Here is a 22,587-nt window from a genome sequence, read left to right on the forward strand (position 1 = left end):
TATTCAATTTATATATACTAAAAAAATATTAAAAATAAATACCTCCACAAGAAAATCTTTCCATATATTTTATAAAATACATCTTTCCATGCATTTATTCAACTTATTAAATTAAAAAAATTATTAAAAAATAAGTACCTTCCTAACAATATCTCTCCATATATTTATATAGATTTTGTGAAGATATATGTTAGCACATATATTACTAAGACAAAAAAAGGAAAAGAGATAGGGCATGAGAGGATCCACGAGCCAAATAATCTATGCAGGCGGCCGCCAAGTAGTCCATCCATGTGGAGAAAATATAAAAATGGGAGGCCCACTTCTATTTTCAGGGCTCCCTCGTAAAGAGTCAAAATCAAAGAGGGACAACTACAATCTACGGATAATCCTCACCTTTGTGTAATATTCTCTCCTCCTCATTCACATCAATATCAAATACAAAATTTAATGGCTGAAAGCTGGTACACCGAGACTTCCAGAGTTTTCGGAATGGCATAAAAACCTCACCTTCGCACAAAGATAATTTCAACCCAATGCTCTGACCCAAAGAATGTGTCTCTCTTTTCATTTTATTTGACTTCTTTGTTTTCGGACGTGAAAAACTAATGAAACCGCGTTAAGTTTATTTATAACATTTGTTTTACATGCTTAAGGAGAAAATGGCGTCCCCTGCCCTCCGCAATATTTTTCTTCGCCTTCCAAGTTATGGCACTTTGGTTCAATTTATGGAGAGATTCTGACGTTTTTGAGCCGATGAACGTCTTTTGGAGGTGTCAGTCGTCCAGACCAGATCGCAAGCTTGTTAACGCATCCAAACACGGCCCAATTCGGTGCAAAATTGAAAGCGGTGAGCTCGTTTTCCTACTCTCATGCCGAATTGTATTCAATCACTAAATCCTTTTACAGAGGAATAACTATTTATGTTGCTGCATAATTTTTTGTTTCGATTTATCCGCACAATACTTTCATTTTTTATTTTGAAAAAAGAAGATGAGGAAATTATGATTCAAAATCACAGAGATGTAAGGGGTTTTCTAAGTTAAATTCGACTATACAATCTTTGAAAAATATACATATTCATTGCTAAACCATTATTACAATTTATTTCGAAGCAATTGGGATCTCGTCCGTGATTTGAAGAATTGTTGCGTTGTAATGTTCTAAACGAGGGCAGTCGCTGTAGGAACCTGAAATCATACAGATTATGCATATTTGTTTGTTTGTATATCAACGAATGATATTTTTGTTTAGGAGAATCGATCAATGTATATTTGTTAGAATATATAGGGTTTGGAGTCATTTTTTAGGTTTTTGAAATCGTGTCTTAGGAAATTATTGATCAATTTTCCGTGAAAATAGTTAGTGTTATTGTACGGAAACCGGTGTCTGATTTGACATGGATGATACATGGTGATGGATGCTTTATACGGGATACGTTACCTGTTTTTTTCCCGTAGAGATGCGGCTGCATTGTGGGTCCAGAATTATTGCGTCATTATTAAAATTTATCTCAAGTTACACGAGTTATGCTGGCCATTTATAACTTTTTATAACGATTGAATCTGAATGGTATGCATTGGTTGATCTATTTGGTGATTTTGTAGCTTTTTCATGTTGACGAATTCCTGTTTCAATTCTATGATATTTTGAAATTACGTAAATTGTGGATTTTAGAATTTTTTATAGAATTGTTTTAGTTACCAGAGAGATTGAACGGACGTGATGGTATGGCCAGTTTAGCAGGCTCTATAATCTAAAAATTCAGATGTCTTTGGCAGATTTTTTATTCATCTTTAGTAAGGCAAAACCTACTTCTTCAATTGTCAGCAAAACTTGTGTGCATTGATTGAGAAATTCTGGTCACGATGGAATGCAGAATGTACAATAGAACAAATTAAACTGTTCTAATAGCTTGCATTCATCTCATTTTTGTTTTCTTCTATAATATAAAACTACATTTGACATAACCAACTTATAACTGACCTTATATTCAAAATCCAGATGGTTGTGAATCATGTATTCCTATTTGCCCTTTCACCATGGTGCTTCTATGGTGTCATTTTATGATTTATTTATTTTTACTACCATAACTGCATTGCCCTTTGCACTGTTTACAAAGTGCTTCAACACATCATACTTGGTAAAGCTTTTAATAAAATCTTGTTGATCTTTTGATAGCTGCCATAAAATGTACTTGGCATTTCTTGGAGGTTCAATTAATGTTGTTATGTTGTGGATGAATTTATAGCATGCTGCTCTAGCATGTATGTGTATGCACATACATGTGAACAAGCACGCACACACACACACTTCTATATTCATCTCGCTTTATCTCTGCACACCCACACATGCACATATGACGGAGAATGCTTTGCTGACTTATATAATATTAAGCTAGTGGAATCAAACTTTAGTTTGTCATTGGCATCAATAGAACTGAAGGTTCTGGATTGGATTCAGTATCTTTGCATCTGTTGGACAAACATCTTCCTGACTTTTGAGGTTCACAAACAGTAAGTGGATTAGATAGAATTCAAGTTTTAGATTTATACCTGTTCATTGATTTGTATTTCTGGTTTTCATAGTTTTTTTTTTTTAAGTCCTCAAGTTTTTTATGCTTCACATTTTTGGAAAAAGAATGTTCATAGTTCATGGTCAATATGCACTTCATCTCATGGTCATTTAACTAATTCTTCCCTAATATTTTAATAGCCTTTGATTTGAAGATTATAACCGACTGTAAGTATAGATTACAATTTCATCTTAGAAGAAGATTATAATTAAATACAATAATACTATAGGAAAATTAAAAAAATTAAAAATATATGACAATTGTTGCAAGATGCAAACCAACATTAATCGTATTGGATGAACACGGCAGATATGTTGCCTCATAAATGATGAAATCTCAAGCACTCCAAACAAATCAATGAATTCTGCCTCAGAAAATCACATCCCACACAAATTCTTTTGCACTGGCGGCATTTTTCTAACCCTCACGGCACTATTTTCCTTCTCGTGGCATTCTTTTCCTCTTTTTGTGGGTGTATTTTTATGTTTGGCATTAAAGTTAGGTTATTTTTAAAAAAAAAATTTTGCTGGAGATGTCGGGAGACGCTCGGAGACTGTGGTGGAGTGCCTCCTGCATGCAGGGATTCCCTGACCATGTCTTGGGTACTGGAGATGCGTCCTGGTCCCCGAGATGTGTCCAGGGGGTTGGAGATGAGTCTCCTGGCAACCTTGCTTATTTTAGACAAATTTTAGATCAATTTGGTATTAGAGTGGTTTTGATCTTTGTGGGATTTGTGGAAGTGTGTGCATATGGCAGTGACAAGAGCATAGAGTGCCACAATGGAGGAGTTGAATGCATGGGTAATTGCATTGGAAAATCACATGAAAGAATTGACTGCAGTCCAGGTTTGGGAACCCATTTAAAGGTCACGAACAAGGTAGTCCTTTCTAACAAGTTTGAAAAACAATGTCAACAAGTTTATAACAGAAAATTTTAATACATCAAAAGAACAATATAATACCACCCTGTATCAGATTTTCTTGAACCAACTCTCATATCTAGTTGCTCATTTCTGAATCAAATAGGACAATTAGCATTCTGGGAATTCTACAGGCTCATTTCAGTCATAAGCAACATTGTAAACAGTATTCTGGGCATCCAACAGATTCATCTCGGCATCCTTCCCTATACCAAATTTCTTCTTCTGCTTTTTTTTTTGTTTATTACCAATACTTTGTTTAAACTCCCACACCACCTTTCTACTGCAACATCCCCTTATAAATAGCCTTTGTTCTGCCAAAAGAGAGGGCATCTCAAACTGCCCAGCCTAAAACTATGCCTGTTAGCCACTCAGTTGCCAAGGATGAAATAAGACAGCTAAATAGGGTGTTACTGGTAAATATAGGTAGGCACGGTGTCTGTTACTCTTGGTGAGTCTGAAATAAAGAATGATGTCAGCATACCAATCAACTTTTCAAAGTCAAGCGTTATTCCCTGAGCGCCCAGCAACCAAAATAGCAAATGTAACAGTCATATTACAGCACCAGCCTAAAAAGAACTAAAAAGACCTGACCGTCCTGTCACTGCACCAGCATAACAGCCCAAAGAAGGCTCTAAAAAAGAAGTAAATAACCAGGCATAGAAGCAAAACCAAAACAAATTCATCCTCGTATCTCTGAACACGAAGACAAGAGAAAGAAAACAAGAAGACTTAAACACGCCAAAATAGGATTGATTGGATTTTCTTGCATCAGCCAACAACAATAGCACATGCCAAGAGAGTAAATGAAGATGGCAAAAGAGAAAACCTCTTTAGGTAGTTTGGTGAAATCTCTGGTGAAGAAGGTACGAAAGGTGAGGATTTCTTGAAAGAATTATTCAAAGAAAAAGAACAATCTGTGTTTAAAGCAGAAACTAAATTTGAAATTAAAATTGTTGTTGGGCAAATTAATGCAAAAAGGCTGGATTCAAGTAGACAGTTTTTGTTTTGTTGATAAAGTTAATGGGGTACAATGAATTTTCTTTTCATGTCTGAAAATGGAAGCCATGCTCTTGTATGATGGGAGAATTATGAATTTAATTATGAAATAAAAAAAAGGCAATTGCAGCAAGTCGGGAAGACTTTAAAGAACTAATCCTGTGAGAATTTTTATACCATTGGTCACAAGACTGATCAAAAGATTAAGTGGATGTATCTTTAACAAGAAGATGGGAAAAGTGCACAAGATTACACTATGTAGTTTTGAAGATAAGCCGTGTTAGTGGGCATAGACTTGGAATAAGAAGATATGTGTATCAAGTACACCTCTGAGAGTTTCATAATCGTATAAGAAGAAAAGTACCCACCACCAAACCACAAGACCTGGATGAAGCATGTGTCCAAATGTATTGTGTGGAAAGTGAAGTAACTCTACCACTCTCCATAGAGGAGGATGTGGGGAGATGTTTTCCTCACGGGAAGTCTGATTAATCTGTTGCTGGACCAAAAACCTCTCTAATGAGGGAGGTGTGATCTATTTTAAATGATGCAAGACATTGGTCAGGGTACCTTATTGGTTGAATGCTTCTCTATGTGGTTGGTCCTATAGACATGTTTTCTTTCTTTGCATCTTTTCCCCAAATGAGTAAATGCCTTGGCAGCTTAACTTTTAAGCACGGTAGTAAAAAAAAATCAAAGAACATCATTTCTTGTTCGTGTTGGGACTTTCACTTAGTCCAGCCTATAAATGCATGCTTTTCATTTTTGTCTGAGATGGTCACTGATTTACATGTTCTGATTCTTTTTTTCAAAGTTTATTGCTGCAATTGTTAATTTTTTTTTCATTTCTTTTCCTTGACCAGATTGTGCATTAGTGGCATGCCTGATTTTCATCTATTTGGGTTTCAGATTATCATTCCTATCTTGGTTGTTCTTTTACTGTTTTAGCTATCACTTGGAACCCGAAGCCCGAGGAAAAAGTACATGTTTTCAGCTTCTGCATAGATTCTTTATAAATTTCTTTTTATGGCATGAATACACTGTGTTCATGTGTTGGCTGCACAAGTTTGTTTTTGAGTGCATTCTTAAGGTTTCCTAATATTGAGAGATCATTGAAGTTACTCATGTTCTCCAGCACTTCTTGTATCTTGCTGTTCCATTAATTATAACAATTTTGCATAACAGAAAACACAATATAATATACCTCTGTGATAGTAGTAATTTTATTGTTAGTTGAAATTATAAGAAGACCATTCGATTCCCAACAAAGAATATGATTTATGATATGAATGTACTTCAGAATGTATCTCCTCTTTGGAATATAGTTTCTGTTATCTCATCTCCATGTTTGGTTCCCAGTATTATATATATTTTGTCTTCTACCACTTGCATGTCTTGTAGATTCTCCATATCCTGAACGAAACACAAAACTGTGTAAGATGATTTGCATATTGACTGATTTATAATTGAACTTTCCTACTTTTGAGGCCTTCTAACATTCAGATATACCTAAGGATACTACATTTGATGAAGCAAATATAAAATGGCTGTCTGACTTCTTGAGAACAATAAGAAGAGTACTTTTATTCTGATTCAGTTTTTCAGTTTGTCATATGCATATCTCTAAAGTACCATATAGAATTGGCAATTATACTTTCTGTTGATAAAAGAATGGATAACCATGAACCGTGTTACATTTGTATCAGTGTGCCAAGTTTTTATGCTTTCTGCCATTATGAGTTTCTGAACATTTCTTTGAGAGGTGAAATGCATATTTGCAATTAAAATTCTTATAAGAAACCAATAGATCATTTGTGGGTTTATAGACAAATACGCTAGCAAGAGCAGGGGATTGCTTTAATACAGTAGGAACAATAAAACTAGAAAGTAAAAAAATTAAGGTATAAGTAAGATTTTAGAGATCATTAGAACATTAAAATATAAAATAGAATCTAAACAAAGAGAACACTGGGAGTGATGGTTATGATAAATGACACCTACCTCAGAAAATTATGGTTATCATAACTGTCCAACTACGCTGAAACCCCTCTGCGGCTTGCCTTTTAATTGATTGGCTCTAAAGAGGAAGATTATGAAGTTGCCTGCAATGTTTTCACTTTCCTCCATAACATATCAAGACGAGTTATTATAAAATAAGCAGCATGCATTACCTCCATAGGCAGGGAAGTCATTGTGAGGATGACATCAGCTGGGGCTGTTCAACTTTGTATATTGACTCTTCATTTTACCAAGCAGTATTATTGCATGCTTAGCAGTATGATATTTTTAAACGATAATTGTGCAACTCACTTTCTGCATTGTTATCTCTGTACTCTTGATTTTTTTAGGGAAAATCAATTGAAACTTCTCTTTTTTATTACAAGTGCATTTTTTTAATATAAACTCAAATGTGTATGATTTTGTTCAGTAAATTTCTGCATATTATAATTTTTATGCTCAGTATCTTTCCCTAATAATGATTTACTTCCTTTTTCCATATTTTCTCAATTTTCAGTCAGCATATATCATGTATCAGTTTTATCTTGCAAGTTTCAGGCTAGGAGTCCCAATTAGGTGTCAGAGATCAACTGTATTTGAGCTGTGATCAATTTATCAAAACAATTATGAAAGTCTTATTTGGATTGCATCAATTTTAATATAAGAATTTTATATAGCTTATGTTATTTCTAGATGGTCTTGATTCTTACCATGTCTTTTGCAACTTCTTCTTTTTGTGCTCCTTATGATCTAATCTTTTATTTTCTTTTCCTTTTGGGTCATATGGTCTTTGTTCATTTGGACCTTCAGTCTAGGAACAAAACTTAAGACAAGCTTTTCTTTAAGATGCATGGCATAGATTCCTTTTCGAATTCTGATATTGACGATTTTCATTAAATGCTATGATTGTAGATACTCACATTAGATTGCATTTTTATTTTTATTTGCAACTAATACTGATGCCCATTTATATTAAATATCCAGGAAAACGAAAATCATAAGAATTGGAAATTGGGTGGGAGTTCTCTTTGTTTTGTACCAGAGAAGGATTCAAATTTAAATACAGCAGACAGTTTGCATCTAAGGAATGCATCTCTCGTCTCTTTTTAAAGAATTTTTGATCTGACAAGCTCAGATGCAGGTTCAGACTGTTAAAACATGCAAGCGAAAGGAGTTACTTCAGAAGCTTTTAGAGTGAGTGTTTCAAGTGCCCCTAGTTCTTCAAGTCAAGGTTCTGCCCAAGATGATGCTGATGCCTTGGGGGATCTTTATGTGTGGGGAGAGGGTATTTGGGATGGGTTCCTGGGAGGTGGAACTGAAAAAGGTGTGAGTGCTTCAGGTGCAAACACAGATGCGCTTTTACCAAAGCCTTTAGAATCAGCTTTCTTTTTAGATGTTCACCATATTGCTTGTGGCATTAGACATGCTGCTCTTGTTACAAGACATGGAGAAGTATTTACCTGGGGGGAGGAGTCTGGAGGCCGTCTTGGTCATGGAGTGGCTTCAGATGTTTGGCAACCGCGGCTTGTTGAAGCATTGGCTAATAATTTTGTTGATTTTGTTGCTTGTGGTGAATATCACACATGTGCAGTCACAATGACAGGTGAGTTGTTTACATGGGGTGATGGTAGCCACAATGTTGGTCTTCTTGGACACGGTAATGATGTGAGTCATTGGATACCAAAGAAGATTTTTGGTACTCTAGATGGAATCCATGTCTCCTCTGTTTCTTGTGGTCCTTGGCATACAGCATTGGTAACCTCTACTGGGCAGCTGTTTACATTTGGTGATGGAACATTTGGAATCTTGGGTCATGGGGATCGCAAGAGTGTGTCATATCCAAGAGAAGTGGAGTCTCTAAAGGATCTAAGAACTGTTGGAATTGCTTGTGGTGTGTGGCACACTGCTGCAGTGGTAGAGGTCATTGTTGGACATTCCAGTGCAAGCTCCTCAGGAAAATTGTTCACATGGGGTGATGGAGATAAAGGTCGACTTGGTCATGGGGATAAAGAGATAAAGCTTGTACCGACATGCGTGCCAGCACTCATAGATTATAACTTTCGACAACTTGCATGTGGTCATAGTCTTACTGTAGGCCTGACAACTTCAGGTCAGGTTTTTACAATGGGAAGTACTGTATATGGTCAGCTTGGGAATCCCCAATCTGATGGCAAGTTGCCTTGTTCGGTAGAAGGGAAACTGGCAGATGAGAGAGTTGAGGAGATATCTTGTGGAGCATACCATGTTGCAGCTTTGACGTCAAAAAATGAGGTTTATACTTGGGGGAAAGGAGCTAATGGAAGATTGGGCCATGGGGATGTAGAAGATCGCAAAATACCTACACAAGTTGAGGCTTTAAAAGATAAACATGTCAAGAACATTGCTTGTGGCTCCAATTTTACTGCAGCCATATGCCTTCACAAGTGGGTTTCAGGGGCAGATCAACCAGTGTGTTCAGGATGCAGGCAATCTTTTGGATTTACAAGAAAGCGTCACCATTGCTATAATTGTGGTTTAGTTCACTGTCATTCATGTAGTTCTAGAAAGGCCATGAAGGCTGCACTGGCACCAAATCCAAATAAACCACACCGTGTATGTGATTCTTGTTTTGTCAAATTGAAGAAAGCATCAGAACTTGCAATAGTATCTTATAATAACAAACGAAACATGCTTCCTAGGCATTTGAATGATACAAGAGATAGACCAGAAAAATCAGAAAGGAGAGGTTCAAAGACACAATTGCTGACTCTGGAAGTAAAGACCCATGGTAACAAGCGTGGTAAGAAGCTGGAATCATCATCCCAAGTACTTCCTTTGCTACAGCTAAAGGATATTACCATCTCAAACTTACTTGATTCACAACAAGCACTATCAAAAGCAGTTATTTCAATTCCACAGTCAAAAAATAACTTACGATCAATATCACCATTCACAAGGAGATCTAGTCCACCTCGTTCTGCAACACCAACTCCAACAATGGGAGGCCTTGCTTCTTCCAAAGGTCTGGTTGAAGACCTTAAGAAGACGAATCAAGTTTTGAGTGAAGAAGTCCTGAAGTTGCGAGAGCAGGTACTCCAATAATTCAATAACATTTTCATTATATAAAAAGTAACTCGTTGTTCCATAACACTTTGTAATTCAACATGGGGCCTGGAACATTGGCTTCATTTTGTTATCAGTGCCTAGTAATGACATGCAGCTTCAAGATTTTAAAAATTAGCATGCTTTTCCAATTGTGAGATTTCTTATTGTTGTATCTTGCTTATTAAGGTTGAGATCTTGAGACAGAGATGCAAACAACAAGAATCAGATCTGGAACAGGCAGCAAAGAAGGCGCAAGAAGCAATATCTTTTGCTGCAGCAGAATCTCGTAAATGCAAAGCTGCAAAGGAAGCGATCAAATCCTTGAGTGCACAGGTAACCTTGTTTAAAACTCAATCTTTCATATATTCTGGAAACTTGTTTTTTGCACTGATGTGTTTTAAGAAAATGGTTGGGCACTATTGTTATAGTTCATGATTCATGCTAAGATATTTAGTTCTTCGTCACTTGAACTTGTTATATCTTACCCTTTTCTTAGAAGAAGCCACATGAGAGAAGAGATCCTAGTTGCAATATAAATGTTCTTCATGATTAAAACTATGAGTTTTATGGCAGCCTATCATTTGTGCAGGCTGGCCATTCTATTTACACCAGCTGGTATAGACGTTACTTTTTGTTGCTATTTTGTCGTATAGTTAAAATCTTACAAGATTTGAATTTTTGGCTTGCTCAAAGGGGAAGGGTGATTGGTAATTATTCCATTGTATAATTCAATACCATGCATTTAATTTTCCTTGTGTTGTTTTTAAGTTCTATGCAGTTGAATGTTTGAAACAACAATTTAAGGATGCAACTTAATGCTTCCTATGGCACTATAAATGACATATATAATCATATATTCATCATGCAATTGCAGACATGCTCATATATATGCTTATATTCTCTGCATATCATATTTCTGACCCCTTCTATGCTAGTATTACAATGTGACTCTTGTCTGGTCCATGAGATTGTTTCTTCAACTTATGTGAGAATTGATAAAGCTTCTAATGGCGTTTATGAACAAGTGCTATTCTTGTAATCAGCTGAATATATCATTCTTATGCTTTCTTAAGTGTTTGCAATGATGGAGCAGTGGCATGGAATGGAAGCAACCAAGCAAATGAATCAGAACACACATAGGAGAGATAACAGTAGGAATTATCCTAGAGAAACACAAATGAGGGAGAACTGTGGAGAAGAGTGAAGCTATGCTTTCTTATCTTCACTATAATCTTTCAAGTTTTTACAAGGAAATAGCTCTATTCGAGCTTTCAAGTTCACTGTAACTTTTGCTTACAGTCCACAGTGCTCTATCACATTTCTTAAAATGGGTTATTAACTTATTTGTTAATTCAACATGCTGGACAGCTGTTCTCTGCTGTTACAATCATCTTCTAACTCAAAATTTCCCTTGGATTACTCTTTGCTATCATTCAATCTCTTCATTGCCTTGGAGTTCTCTTCTAGCTCTTTTCCATTACTTGCTGAGTGTATATTTATGATAACCGATGAGCAACATGAGTGGAACAGGAGATTCCAACCATCAAGGAATACTTTAAGAAACACAGTTTATGCTTTCAGTTCGACATGGGTGAAGCTGCCACTACATTAGGAGAAACCATTATGGCACATAACAACCATCATGACACTAGCAAAAATGCTATGATATGTGCATTATTGCCATTACATGTGCAACCACGGTGAATACAAACCAAACTGCTATGACAATAACGCAATTGCCACTCTGCTACATCTGGCAGTTGTGTTCTGTGAAAATATTCCTTGATTCTTGGTGGTAGAAACACAGTATATTGTTATTCATTGGCTTGGTTTTTCTGCCTTTGTTCTGTTCTTGCGTATGATTGCATCTCCTCCTTGCACAATGCCATCTTAATGAAGTCAAAAGCATGTCTTGAGTTCTTTAGTCTTCACGAGTTTTTAAGTGTGAATGACAAATTCAATAAACTAACTTATAATGATTTTCAAGAGACTGTTAGATCACAAAGAAATTTAGATAGCACAAGTACATCATGACATTAGAATTTATGCAGAAAGATAATGAAATAAAAAATATTTAAGCAAGATATTATCTGATCATGCTTTTGATTTCATGAAGATGGAATTATGCAAGGTGGAGATGCAGCCATATGCAAGAACAGAAAAAGGCAGAAATTCCAAATTGATTAGTAACAACATCTTCAATTCTTCTTTAGTCTTCATGAGTGCAAGAACAGAAAAAGGCAGAAATTCCAAATTGATTTTTAACATCTTCAATTCTTCTTTAGTTTTCATGAGTTAGGAGTACCAATCAATTTAATCAACCTGCTTTTAATGATTTTCATTCTAAAGTTCAGAGTACAAAGAAATTTGCATAGAGCAAAGAGTAATCATGGAATTAGAATTTCAATTTATGCAGCAAGATAGCGAAATAAAAATATTTTTCTGAGGTATTATCTGATCCTTGGAATTTCATATATCATGATTTATTTTACACACAGCTCAATCTCCTTAATTTTTGTTTGTTTTGTGCTTTTTCACTATACTGTAACAGTCATAGCCTGGTTTACTGCCCTTTTCATCGTTTCATATGTTCTTATATTAAAAATGAAGGATAGCGATATGGTTTTGGTGCAATCTGGTTCAGCCAAGCTTTGCAGCTATGCTAATTCTTTTGGAATATATGTATATTTTTAAGAACTACTGAATTTCATCAATGGAAACCATATTTATTGTTAGACGAAGCCTACAGTGCTGTGACAATTTTAGTAGCATGATTATTGACTGCTGTATTGGGATGAGTGGACCTACATGAGTTCAGCATCATCCCAACGACAGCAGGAGGACCAGATCATAAGACTTATCTTTCACCTGCTTCGCCTGATGCTTAGTTTGTGGTTGAATCCTAAGCATAGGATATGGCCAACTCTTCTTTTGCATATGACAGGTTTCAGTACAAACCATTGGCATTTTTTAAACTATTGGATATTAATCATTAAAGAATTACAAAAGATAAAACAATATGAGTAAAGACTACTGACAGTCGAAAGACAAGTTTACTGAGGAAGCACAGAATGTTAAAAGGAGAAGATAGATGCCAGAAGAGGTCTTCCAGGTGTTGTGTACAATCAAATTAGTGTTCATGGCAATATGAATGGTGAAGACATTAGTGGAACGTAGAAGTGCATTTAGTAACCATGGTTATGAAGTTTGAAACTAAGTGCGGAAATATTTTCAGTGAAGTAGTAGTTACATTGGACAAGGATTTGACTATGCTTCATGCGAAATACAGGTGAAGCATTACTGAAGGAGGTTAACCAACCAATTGGAGGTAACTGCTAAATTGTGTATGTGCTGAAACAAACATATATCATCAGTAAGTGAGAAGCAATTTTCTAATCTCCAGGATTTAAAAAATTAAAAGTTCTCATAGAGAGGATGAGGGAATGGAGGAAAGTATGATCTTACTTCCTTATTCTTCAAGCAAAGATAACTGTCCTCAGCTTCCGTCAAATCTCTATCTGCATCATATTTATGCTTCATAATGAATGCATGATGCCATTAGCTAAAGATTGGAGTTTAGAGGCTGCATTTATTAGTCTGGCATAACATTTACAAGGCCTTAACTATTGATGAAGAGTACCTCTTGAGAATACTTATTTTCAAAGAGAATAATCATTGTCCCTTATAGCAAATATATGCACCGTTATGTCCACCATTTTATACTTTTTTGTTTTGGATCCAAAGAACAATAACAAAGGAGGGACAGCTGCAAAATTGGTAGAAGAAAGTTTAGGTGGTCATGAAAAAATTGAAGAGGCTTGAAATATTACTTTAAGAGGGAGTCCTATGTTAGGATGTAAACAAGGATCATGAACTTAGAGCAAAGAACAGCTGTGACATGTTTGGCATTTAAAATTTCAAATACATGGTTATAGTTTGTTCAATATTACTATTTAGTTGATGTCGAGGCTATCCAAAGTAGGATCAAATAAACTAGTAAAAGAGTTACAAAACCTTGAGCATGATACGATGGTCCATGATTTATGGAAGTGTGTTTGTTTTTTCATCTCTTTTTTAACAAAATAGAATCTATAATGCCTTAATTTCTTTGCTCTTCATCACATGTGTACCTCAATTAAATTCAAGACATGTTTCTTTATCTACCTTTAATCCTATCAAGTTTTGGATTGATGCATCCTGCCGTCCTTTCCTTTCTTTTATGCCTTATCACATTTTTTTTGCTTTATATTCCCTACCCAAGCTAGCTTGCATGTATCTTATGGGATCATTGCCTATTGCTTCCCTCCAGGTCAACAAAATTAGTCACTATGGATGTGAAGTGCATGAGTGGAGGACCCTAAACATATGTTCTGCCAAGTTTTCAGGATGGGGATGGCAGGAGATGTTTTTGTGATGAAAATTTTTGAGGCCATTTTAGGGATTGCAGGGGATGGCACAGGGGACAGCTATATAAAAAAAATCTGGAAATTTTTTAAATTATAGGAAAATTTCAAATATTCATATGATAATTTTGATAAGAAATTCATCATATACATTATAGATCCTTAATCCACAACATTAGAGTTGAATTGAGAGTTCATATGAGAGTTGAACAAATTTGATCAAGATTCATTTTCTTTCTTTTGTTCTTTTTTAAATCTTCAATTTGATTAAGGTCCAAGCATTTTGAAATCTATTTGATTATTTTTCACTATATGCGGCCAATGCCTGACATTGTAAAATATGAGTCTTATTCTGAGCATCCACTTACTCAGATAGTTTTTAAGCTATTACTTTGGAAAATCATATTGCTTTGTTACATAACTTCAGCCTCTGTCCAGGCATTTCTCCCCTCCTTTGTGCTGACAGGGTCTGGAATCGTGGATTCAGTAATTTTACAAGAACTAAATATCAGAGCCCGAGCATCCAATTCAAAATGTAGTTTAGTTGAAATCAAAAGCCACTGATGAATTTCATCAAGTACTAGTGCAATCCTGCTTCAGGGACAGCATTAAAGTGACTGTCAGATTAATGCATTTCTTCAAAAGCACCTCAATTGGTATCTGTCAAGCCAATAACAGTTGACAAAAAATCAAAGAGTTGTGTGGTTTATTATATTCAATCACTTTTCTGTACTGAAACCTTCACAACCATGTTTCCTTAGTGTTAAATTTGTCACCCTTATTTTTTTTTGGCAACAGAAATATGAACTCTTCAGGCCAGCAGAACCCCTAAATCGTAAGATAGAAGCCATATGAGGCTAGTCAGGGAGGCTGGAAAATTTGCTCCAAAGTTAGACTGAATTTGCTATAACAATAACCATTACCGCTAAGGTCTATGGTTGAAAAACTTAACATCAAAAGTAAACAAGAAGAATATCTGCTAGAGATTACTCCAGTTGCAGAAAAAATCTAAACTAAAAACATGGAGATGAAGCAATTCGACCACAAATTTTAGGACTACTTATCCACCCTTTACACTGCATCGTAGGACATTAAAAGCATCCTCCAATATGATGAATTGTATTTCATCCCAATATCATCAACGGCCACAACCAATTAGACATTTCTTTAGTCATATCCAGAGCCAAATAAAATTTGATAGTGATAGAGGAGGCAGTCTTTCACTTGAACTAAGGCTTAAGTACCCAAAGTCATGAGACACCTTGAATTTATCAATTAATTAGGTTTTTATAATTATTTGTTCATTTTGGACTTATAAAAAAAGGCTGATTTGCTGTTGGGACAGCTGGTTGTCCCTGGGACAGTTTGGGAATTCCTGACATGTCCCAAGCTGTCTTGGGGGGACATCTGGCCATCTCCACAGCACCCCCCTGTCTAGGGAATATTTTCGGAATGGCTAGGACATTTTAAAAAAAATCAGGGATGGCTCATGGATGTTACTAAGGTGTCCCCAGAACAGGAATGGCGAAAAAATTTTGTGGACACATTGTCAGGGAGTATAGCCCTGAACAAGTGCAATCTCAAATCTGAACATACATTAAAGGGGAATACCGTTAAACATCATAATTGATATGCAAAATTCAGAAATTGCTCTTTAATTTTTAAGCCGTATTTAGAAGATAAATTCTCATAGAATCTGTTCAAAGATGGTGTAAGGTTTCTAATTATGAATTTAAGTCCAGATCTATTGTGAAACCTGTTCAAAGATGATGCTAACTTTTTTAGTTATGTTTACATGTCATCTTGTGCATTTTTCTTTCTGCTTCCATTGGTTGGGTTGATGTGGCCAATGGCAATGATTGCTAATTATTTTGTTGGGGGCAAATTTTGGAGTATTGCCAATTTTGACCTGTCCTCACTGAATTCAGAAGCTATTTTAATGTTCACTATCGAATTGCTAATTATATTGATACAGAAAATTGACTAATACTTGCTACTGTTTTGTTTGGAACCAATGCAATCTGTGAAGTTATGTTGGCATTTCTACTTGGTATGGTTTTGTTTTGAATCAATGTATTTGAAGAGCTGCATTCTTTTTAGAAAATAGTAGTGAGGATCTATAGGGGACCTAGCCAAAGAAACTAGCAAAAGAGAATTGAGGAACCCATGAGGTTCGAGCTTCTACTGGTTCTCAAAAGATGTAGTCTGTGCTAACTAGAAAAACACCAGAAACTAACAAAAGGTGTTTATGAACAACCCACATAGGGGTGGAGCAGGCTGAGAACAACAATTAACCAAAATTGTAAGCCAACTGGGAGCAAAACAAGACCAAACAAGAACCCATCAGACAACAGCCCAGCTATGGAAGTTCCAAAACGCTCTATGTCCAATTCCATTTCATTTTTAAACCCATCATCTGTATCAAACATATGGCTGTTCCAACTCTTGGCTGCTACAATCACAGACTTAGGTTCTGTATCACTCTTTCCCACAGGTTATCCTAAACCCCCAAATTAATTCCATGAATAATTTCAGACCTTTTGGTGGCCTTTGCAATTGACCACTCATAGGATGTACATACTGGTGACTTCCATTGTCCATTGTTCCGCATGTGAGAAACCAGCAAAATTCTGTACTGCAAATTGCAAGGCATAAGAAAGTAGTTAAATTGTCTATATCTGTAGTTACCTCGCACAACTTTGTCTTGATCATAACTAAATTTGAACCATCCAAATCAACACCTGCTGAGCAGCAGACCTTCTCTGTTATTAGTATTCAAAGCAGCATCCTACATCCTTCTCTGCCATTGTTACATTTGTAGGGAGGATGACTAGAAACTCTAACCACCCCCATACCTCCCCAGAAGGAACTTCTTGAGATAGCTTATCACAAAAATATGCAACAGCGTTCCACAGGAGTGCAGGGAACCAGTATCCTCCATGCCTCTTTGCCCAAGATACTCTTAAGTAGATCGAGCAGAATAAGTTTGGACAACAAAAGATTTAATGCATTTGGTGGTTAGAAATCCAACCCTGATTGAATGGATCCCTGCTACTATTGACCAGCTTGCAATGAGTCTTAAGACCTAAAGAAACAATATGTCAATAACATAACAAGCAAAACAAACACACCAAAAACAAAATCCCATCCAAGCCCAATTCAAATGTCAAAACTGAAACCAATCAGACCATCTTTTACGGGAAAAGCAATGATGTGCCATAAATAACAAGCATAATTCACATCAAACTAAATTTGCATTAAATCATCATCAATGCACAACTTGGGGCACAAGCCAAATAAAGCTGGTACTCACCTTTGGGAAAGCCAACCAAAAGGGATTGCAAATGGCAACAAAAAATGAATATTACAGTGGCTTCTCTTGTTTTATGATTTCTTCTTACCATCCTACTCCACTTAGAACTAACAAGGGATGTAAAAGGAAATAAGTCAATTCCTTTATTAAGAAGCCTATCTGACACCCCATTACATTGTGGAATATTGAGCAAAGGAAATGGATTCAAAATTCTAACGATAATTGCTGCTTCTAAAAGCTCACAGAGTTTTCAATCTGGGTAATACACTATTTTTAGGCCTTTAATCACATTTTCTGAGTTCCTATCAACCATCAATATCTTACACCCCTTCCACGTTTGAGAAGGCAAGTCCTACCGTCGTTGCCTCCCATTTTGCTTCACTGTGGAATTTTTGTCCCAAAAAGCAGCCTACCTTTAAAAAACTTCATGAAGAGTCCCTAATCACCACAACTGTCTCCACAAGGCTAGATTACCACGAGAATCCCCAGAAAAATTCAATTTCCAAAATCTCTCAAAAGGAGGGCTCAACATTTCCTTAGTCTTAAATTTCTTTTCTAAAGTCGTATCTATGTGAAAAAAGCTATACATTTTTTATTCCTTATCAATTTCTTAAAAAAGTAAAATTCTGTATGAGAGGCTCTCTATTGTTATGGAGGGTTGTACCCTTTTCTCAAAGGAAAAATACATTTTTTTTTCTGAAATCGCTTATCTAAATTCTGTGACTCTAAGGCTGACACAAAGGTTTTGTAACTGGACATTAAAAATAATTCCCAATTCATACAGTTTTATTCATCAAAGTTATGGGAAGGAGACATGGTTTTAAAAAACTACCGAGTGTATGCAAAAGATGTATAATATGCAGTAAATTGGTGCCAAAATGGTTTAAAATCTAGAGAGCTAATTCTTATCTTTAGTTGAGTTCTGGTTCAAGGAAAGACTAAATTAACTTAATGCAAATGAAATAGATCCCTCTATGGTTTAATATTGAAATGCTTCAAATTTGATTATGAAACTTGAATATTTTACTCCTTCTAGATGAAAGCTAATTCCTATCATTAGTTGAATTTTGATTCAATTTGTAAGATTCAATGAGAATCCAAGCACATGAACCTAGATCTAGATGAATGAAGACATGTCACACAAACTACAAGCAAACCCAATTAATGTAGAATGCAAATATCCACTATTCCAATATCGAAGATATGAAAAAATACAAGAAAGTGCTTACAAATATTTAGGCCTTTTTGGCTGCATGAATCATGGAGATTACATGTTCAAGAGGTCATGAGTTGAACTCCCAATCATTTCCAATCTGGAGGTGAGTTAACTCAATCCAACTAAGAGGTCAAGAATTTGGCTACCAATCTGTGGATCAGTTCCACTCAATCTGACTAAGACAGAGACCTTGACTGAATAGAGGTGGCACCGGACTCCTTTTAATCAGGGATTGATGAGGCAGTAGTGGCACTTGTGTACCTGAAGTCAAGGTGAACATGTCATTATTAGTTATCTAGGCGAGAAAATTAAATATTCTTAATATCTTAAGTAAACATATTACTAGGTGCAATTCTACACCAACACAAATAAAAGACTGATTTAAGTATAATTCCTTATAGATGAAATAGATCTCTCTCTGGTTTAATATTTAATTAATTAAGTATATGATAAAGAAACCTGAGTGCTTTTACTGCTTCATAAAGTACAATTTATTTCAAAGTGATAGGAAAATGCATTGAATTGAAGTGTGTTCATTGGTGATTGATCCACTTTTATGTGCTACTTGTACCATGTAAACATGCAATCTTGTGGAGATTAATGCATAGCTTGTAAATATTGGTTTTAGTTGTTTTCTAGTATTATCTGAATATTATAATTTCGTATCTGAATAGCTACTAATAGAGGGCACATTTTGAAGCTCAGATTTTTTCCCTTGTTAATGCTGATCATTGTACATCTATATTTTAATCTGAGTGAGCTAGGTTATGGCATATTGTTCTTGGTTTCGACAGAGCAAAATCCATTTCAGAACCACCTTTGGTAGAGGCCAATTGAGACAAGGTCTGGTTTAGAAAGAGTTGAGTGATCTTTTGAGTTTTAAAGAAAGACTTTGGAGAAAAGTGTGTAGAAAGATCCCAACGTTAAATGACCTAAAAGATTGTTAATTTTTCTTTAATCATTATGGACTGTGGAAGCTTGAAGCCATTGATCATTTGAGTCTGCTGATCAAATTAGAACTTGATTTAGCTATTCGTTGTTACTTATACTTATCAGCCAATTAATTATACTGCTATTTATCGAAGCCTACTCATTTCTCCATGCTTAATTTGTACACCGGTTTTTCATGTATCTGTTTTTGAGTTTGAACTATAGTTCAGTTGTGTTTTTCTGTCATTTTATTTTCGAACTTCCAGGATCCTAGTTTGCCCACTGTTCTCCCAGATACAGTCACTTATCTAAATTTGTTTTATGGATCCAAGTGTATGCAATAAGTTAATATATCTGTGATGCAAAATTTGCAGTTTGAGAGATTAGGGTTCATGTATTTTAGTCCCTGCTGGTACTACAGTCTAACCATTTTATGCTCTCTTTGGTTTGTGTGGATATGAGAGATTCTAATTTCTTTATTTTATGATTTGGAAAATGACCCATTCTTTAGGCTATCTGAATTGATCATGCTTTTGTACATTTTATTTTTCAGCTAAATTATATGGCAGAGAAGATGCCAGTTGGTGTCTATGAGAACGAGAGGCCAAGGCCAGCTTATTTGCTTGCCCCACCCTTGAATGGTATACACCATACTACCATTCTGAACCCAAATCAGACAGTTGACACAGAAATTCAACATACAGTTCTTCCAGAATATGAACGTGTTACTGCTTCTACAACTGATCATGGTGATGTGGCTGGTATCATTTCTCAACGTTCTTTTCACAGTGGTCCTTTAACTGGAGCTCAAGATCACATGGAACTGCAAAGTACAAGGTCTCTTAATGATGATGAAAGGCAGATTACAGCTCACCAAAGCATAGATAATTCATTGAATAGACTTTCTGCGGGAGAGAATGGTCCTGAAGTTGAGAGAGAGTGGGTTGAACAAGATGAGCCTGGTGTTTACTTGACGCTCATGTTACTCAAAAATGGCACTAAAGGCCTCAGACGAGTGAGATTCAGGTATTGTAAAAATTTCTAATTTCAATTCCAGTGTTTCTACCAATGCCTTTATAAAAGTACAATTGTTTTAGTAAATTAGAAACCATTTCCAGTAAAATTTGAGGTATGTATTGGGACCATTTTAGTTTTGATTATTGTATTGTATTAAAAATAAAAGGTGTAAAATTTATCTCTGTTTTATTAATTATGCTGTTTGATTCACCATGTTTAAATTATCCATGCTTCTTATGCAGTCGCAAAAGATTTAGTGAGCGGCAAGCTGAAGTTTGGTGGTCAGACAATCGTGCAAGGGTAATTGAAAAGTATGATGTTAGGGGGGTTGACAAGTCAGTGAATGGGGGCTCCACACAGTCATTGCCTTTCAAGGCAGATAGTGTTGCATCATCACACCAAGTGTAACTCAGTAAACACATGATTTCAAGTTTTGATTCCAAGTCTGCTCATCTCTTCATCTTTAACTCAGTTATCAGGTGACAACAAATTTTGATTGAGAGAGTTAGTTGTTTTAATGGACCATGCCATTTCCATTGCTTGACAAATAGTGTAACAATTATGTAGCACATTAGCTGTGGAATAATTAAGTCACATTAGCAAATGGGAAAAATGCTATGAATTTTACAAGTGGCATTCCATGAGTTTAATGCTACACCTTCAAACAGCATGTAGTGAAGCAGCATGAACAGTTCTTATTGATATTGGCTGCATTTAATAGGCTGATGCTGCTCTTCATCTTGCTTGCAAGTTCGAAGTTAAGGAAGCATTTCACCCTGATTTTTCAGAGATATTGAGAAAGAAGAACGCAGCATCCATTGTATTCCACAATTGTATCAGAAGCAGATTTAATCCAAGCATGTTATACCTATAGTCAGCACTGATATATATTGCAATCATTTGGTAGAGTCCAGACAAAGTTACCCATCGTTCTTGTGCTTCTGAAGAGAGCAAGTTCTTAGATTGTAATGGGAGGCATTCTTGTATGATATATATTTATTCAATCCACAGAACAAATTTATATTCAATGATCTTGACCACCATTTGTGGTGATCGTAAATTGTAATATAGGGCTGTGTAGGTTGCTACACTGTCCTATTGTACACACTATGCAATCAAATGCTGCTCTTGTGCAGATTTTCTTAGCTATTTGGTGTGCAGCCAAAAGCTATTCCATGCTTTTGCACACCCTTTTCATCAGAGCATAGAGTGGAATTTATCTTTGAAAAAGATAGCTATCCTATTATTTTTTCTCTCAAAAAAATTAACAGAAAATAAGAAGAGAACACGATTCTTTCCTTCCAAGACAAAATTTTTGTCTTATAAAATTTGTGAAGTGGTTGATTGATCAAGGAAACTTTCATATTAAATGTGAATGTGTTATAACTTGTGGTATTGTTGCATCTGGAAGGATTTCAATGTGTCGCTGGGTTGCCAAAAAACAATTGATATTTTTGAATTTGAAAAGACATTAAAAAGAAATTGGTGTAGGGTCAGGATATAGTGTTTGCCATGAAAATGGAAATAATGCAAGGAAGGTGGCTAATATCGATTTATTTCACTTGGAGATACAAGTTGTAATTTTTGGGAATATATTTTTGAAGTTGCTTTCAGGGTCTCCCATGGTAAGTGCTGAACAGGTGCAGGGTCTGGATACAGGTTTTCCCATGAAAAGGGAAATAATGCAGAGAAGATGGCTAGTGTGGACTTATTTTTCTTGGAGGTACATGTTGGAATTTTTGGAAATATATTTTTGAAGTTGCTTTCAAGAACTCTCATAACAGGTATTAAACAGGTGAGGTTTAATTTCTTACTTCTGAACGCTAATCAAATTAATTTGATCAATAATATAGGCTATAGTTTTCCTGAATCTTAAGACTAGTACGTAGCCAAGTTAACGAGTTTCAACTTGGACATCCGAGATCAAATAGTAACATTTATGGGTTGACAATATGCCTAGCCATAGACATCACACTTTATTTCCTAAGATGCTAACACCTTATTCTTCAACTTCTATGTTATTTTATGTCAGAATATTATTTTCAATTGATTGGACGTTATCATGTCTTAATAAATGTTAAATTGGCATTTTAACTTTTGTATTTTAATCCAATCACAGTTCCATATGTGTAT

At 35.6% G+C, this 22,587-nt stretch overlaps 1 protein-coding gene across 2 annotated transcripts; it reads left to right on the top strand.

The window, feature by feature from the left end:
- Positions 1–238: 238 nt before the first annotated feature.
- On the top strand, positions 239–21,628 carry LOC131061263 (PH, RCC1 and FYVE domains-containing protein 1). Of its 2 annotated transcripts, none has more exons than XM_057994834.2 (5): positions 239–850; positions 7,476–9,560; positions 9,762–9,908; positions 19,991–20,463; positions 20,697–21,628. In XM_057994834.2, the coding sequence occupies exons 2-5, from the start codon at positions 7,650–7,652 to the stop codon at positions 20,860–20,862; spliced, it is 2,697 nt and encodes an 898-aa protein (XP_057850817.2). In that variant the 5' UTR covers positions 239–850; positions 7,476–7,649; the 3' UTR covers positions 20,863–21,628. The 2 variants fall into 2 exon arrangements, with proteins under 2 accessions (XP_057850817.2, XP_057850818.2); XM_057994835.2 differs by having other exon boundaries at positions 399–850; positions 7,633–9,560.
- The last annotated feature ends 959 nt before the right edge of the window (positions 21,629–22,587 follow it).

The sequence above is a fragment of the Cryptomeria japonica genome, chromosome 11 (assembly GCF_030272615.1).
Source record: "Cryptomeria japonica chromosome 11, Sugi_1.0, whole genome shotgun sequence".
In the NCBI taxonomy this organism is placed as follows: Eukaryota; Viridiplantae; Streptophyta; class Pinopsida; order Cupressales; family Cupressaceae; genus Cryptomeria; species Cryptomeria japonica.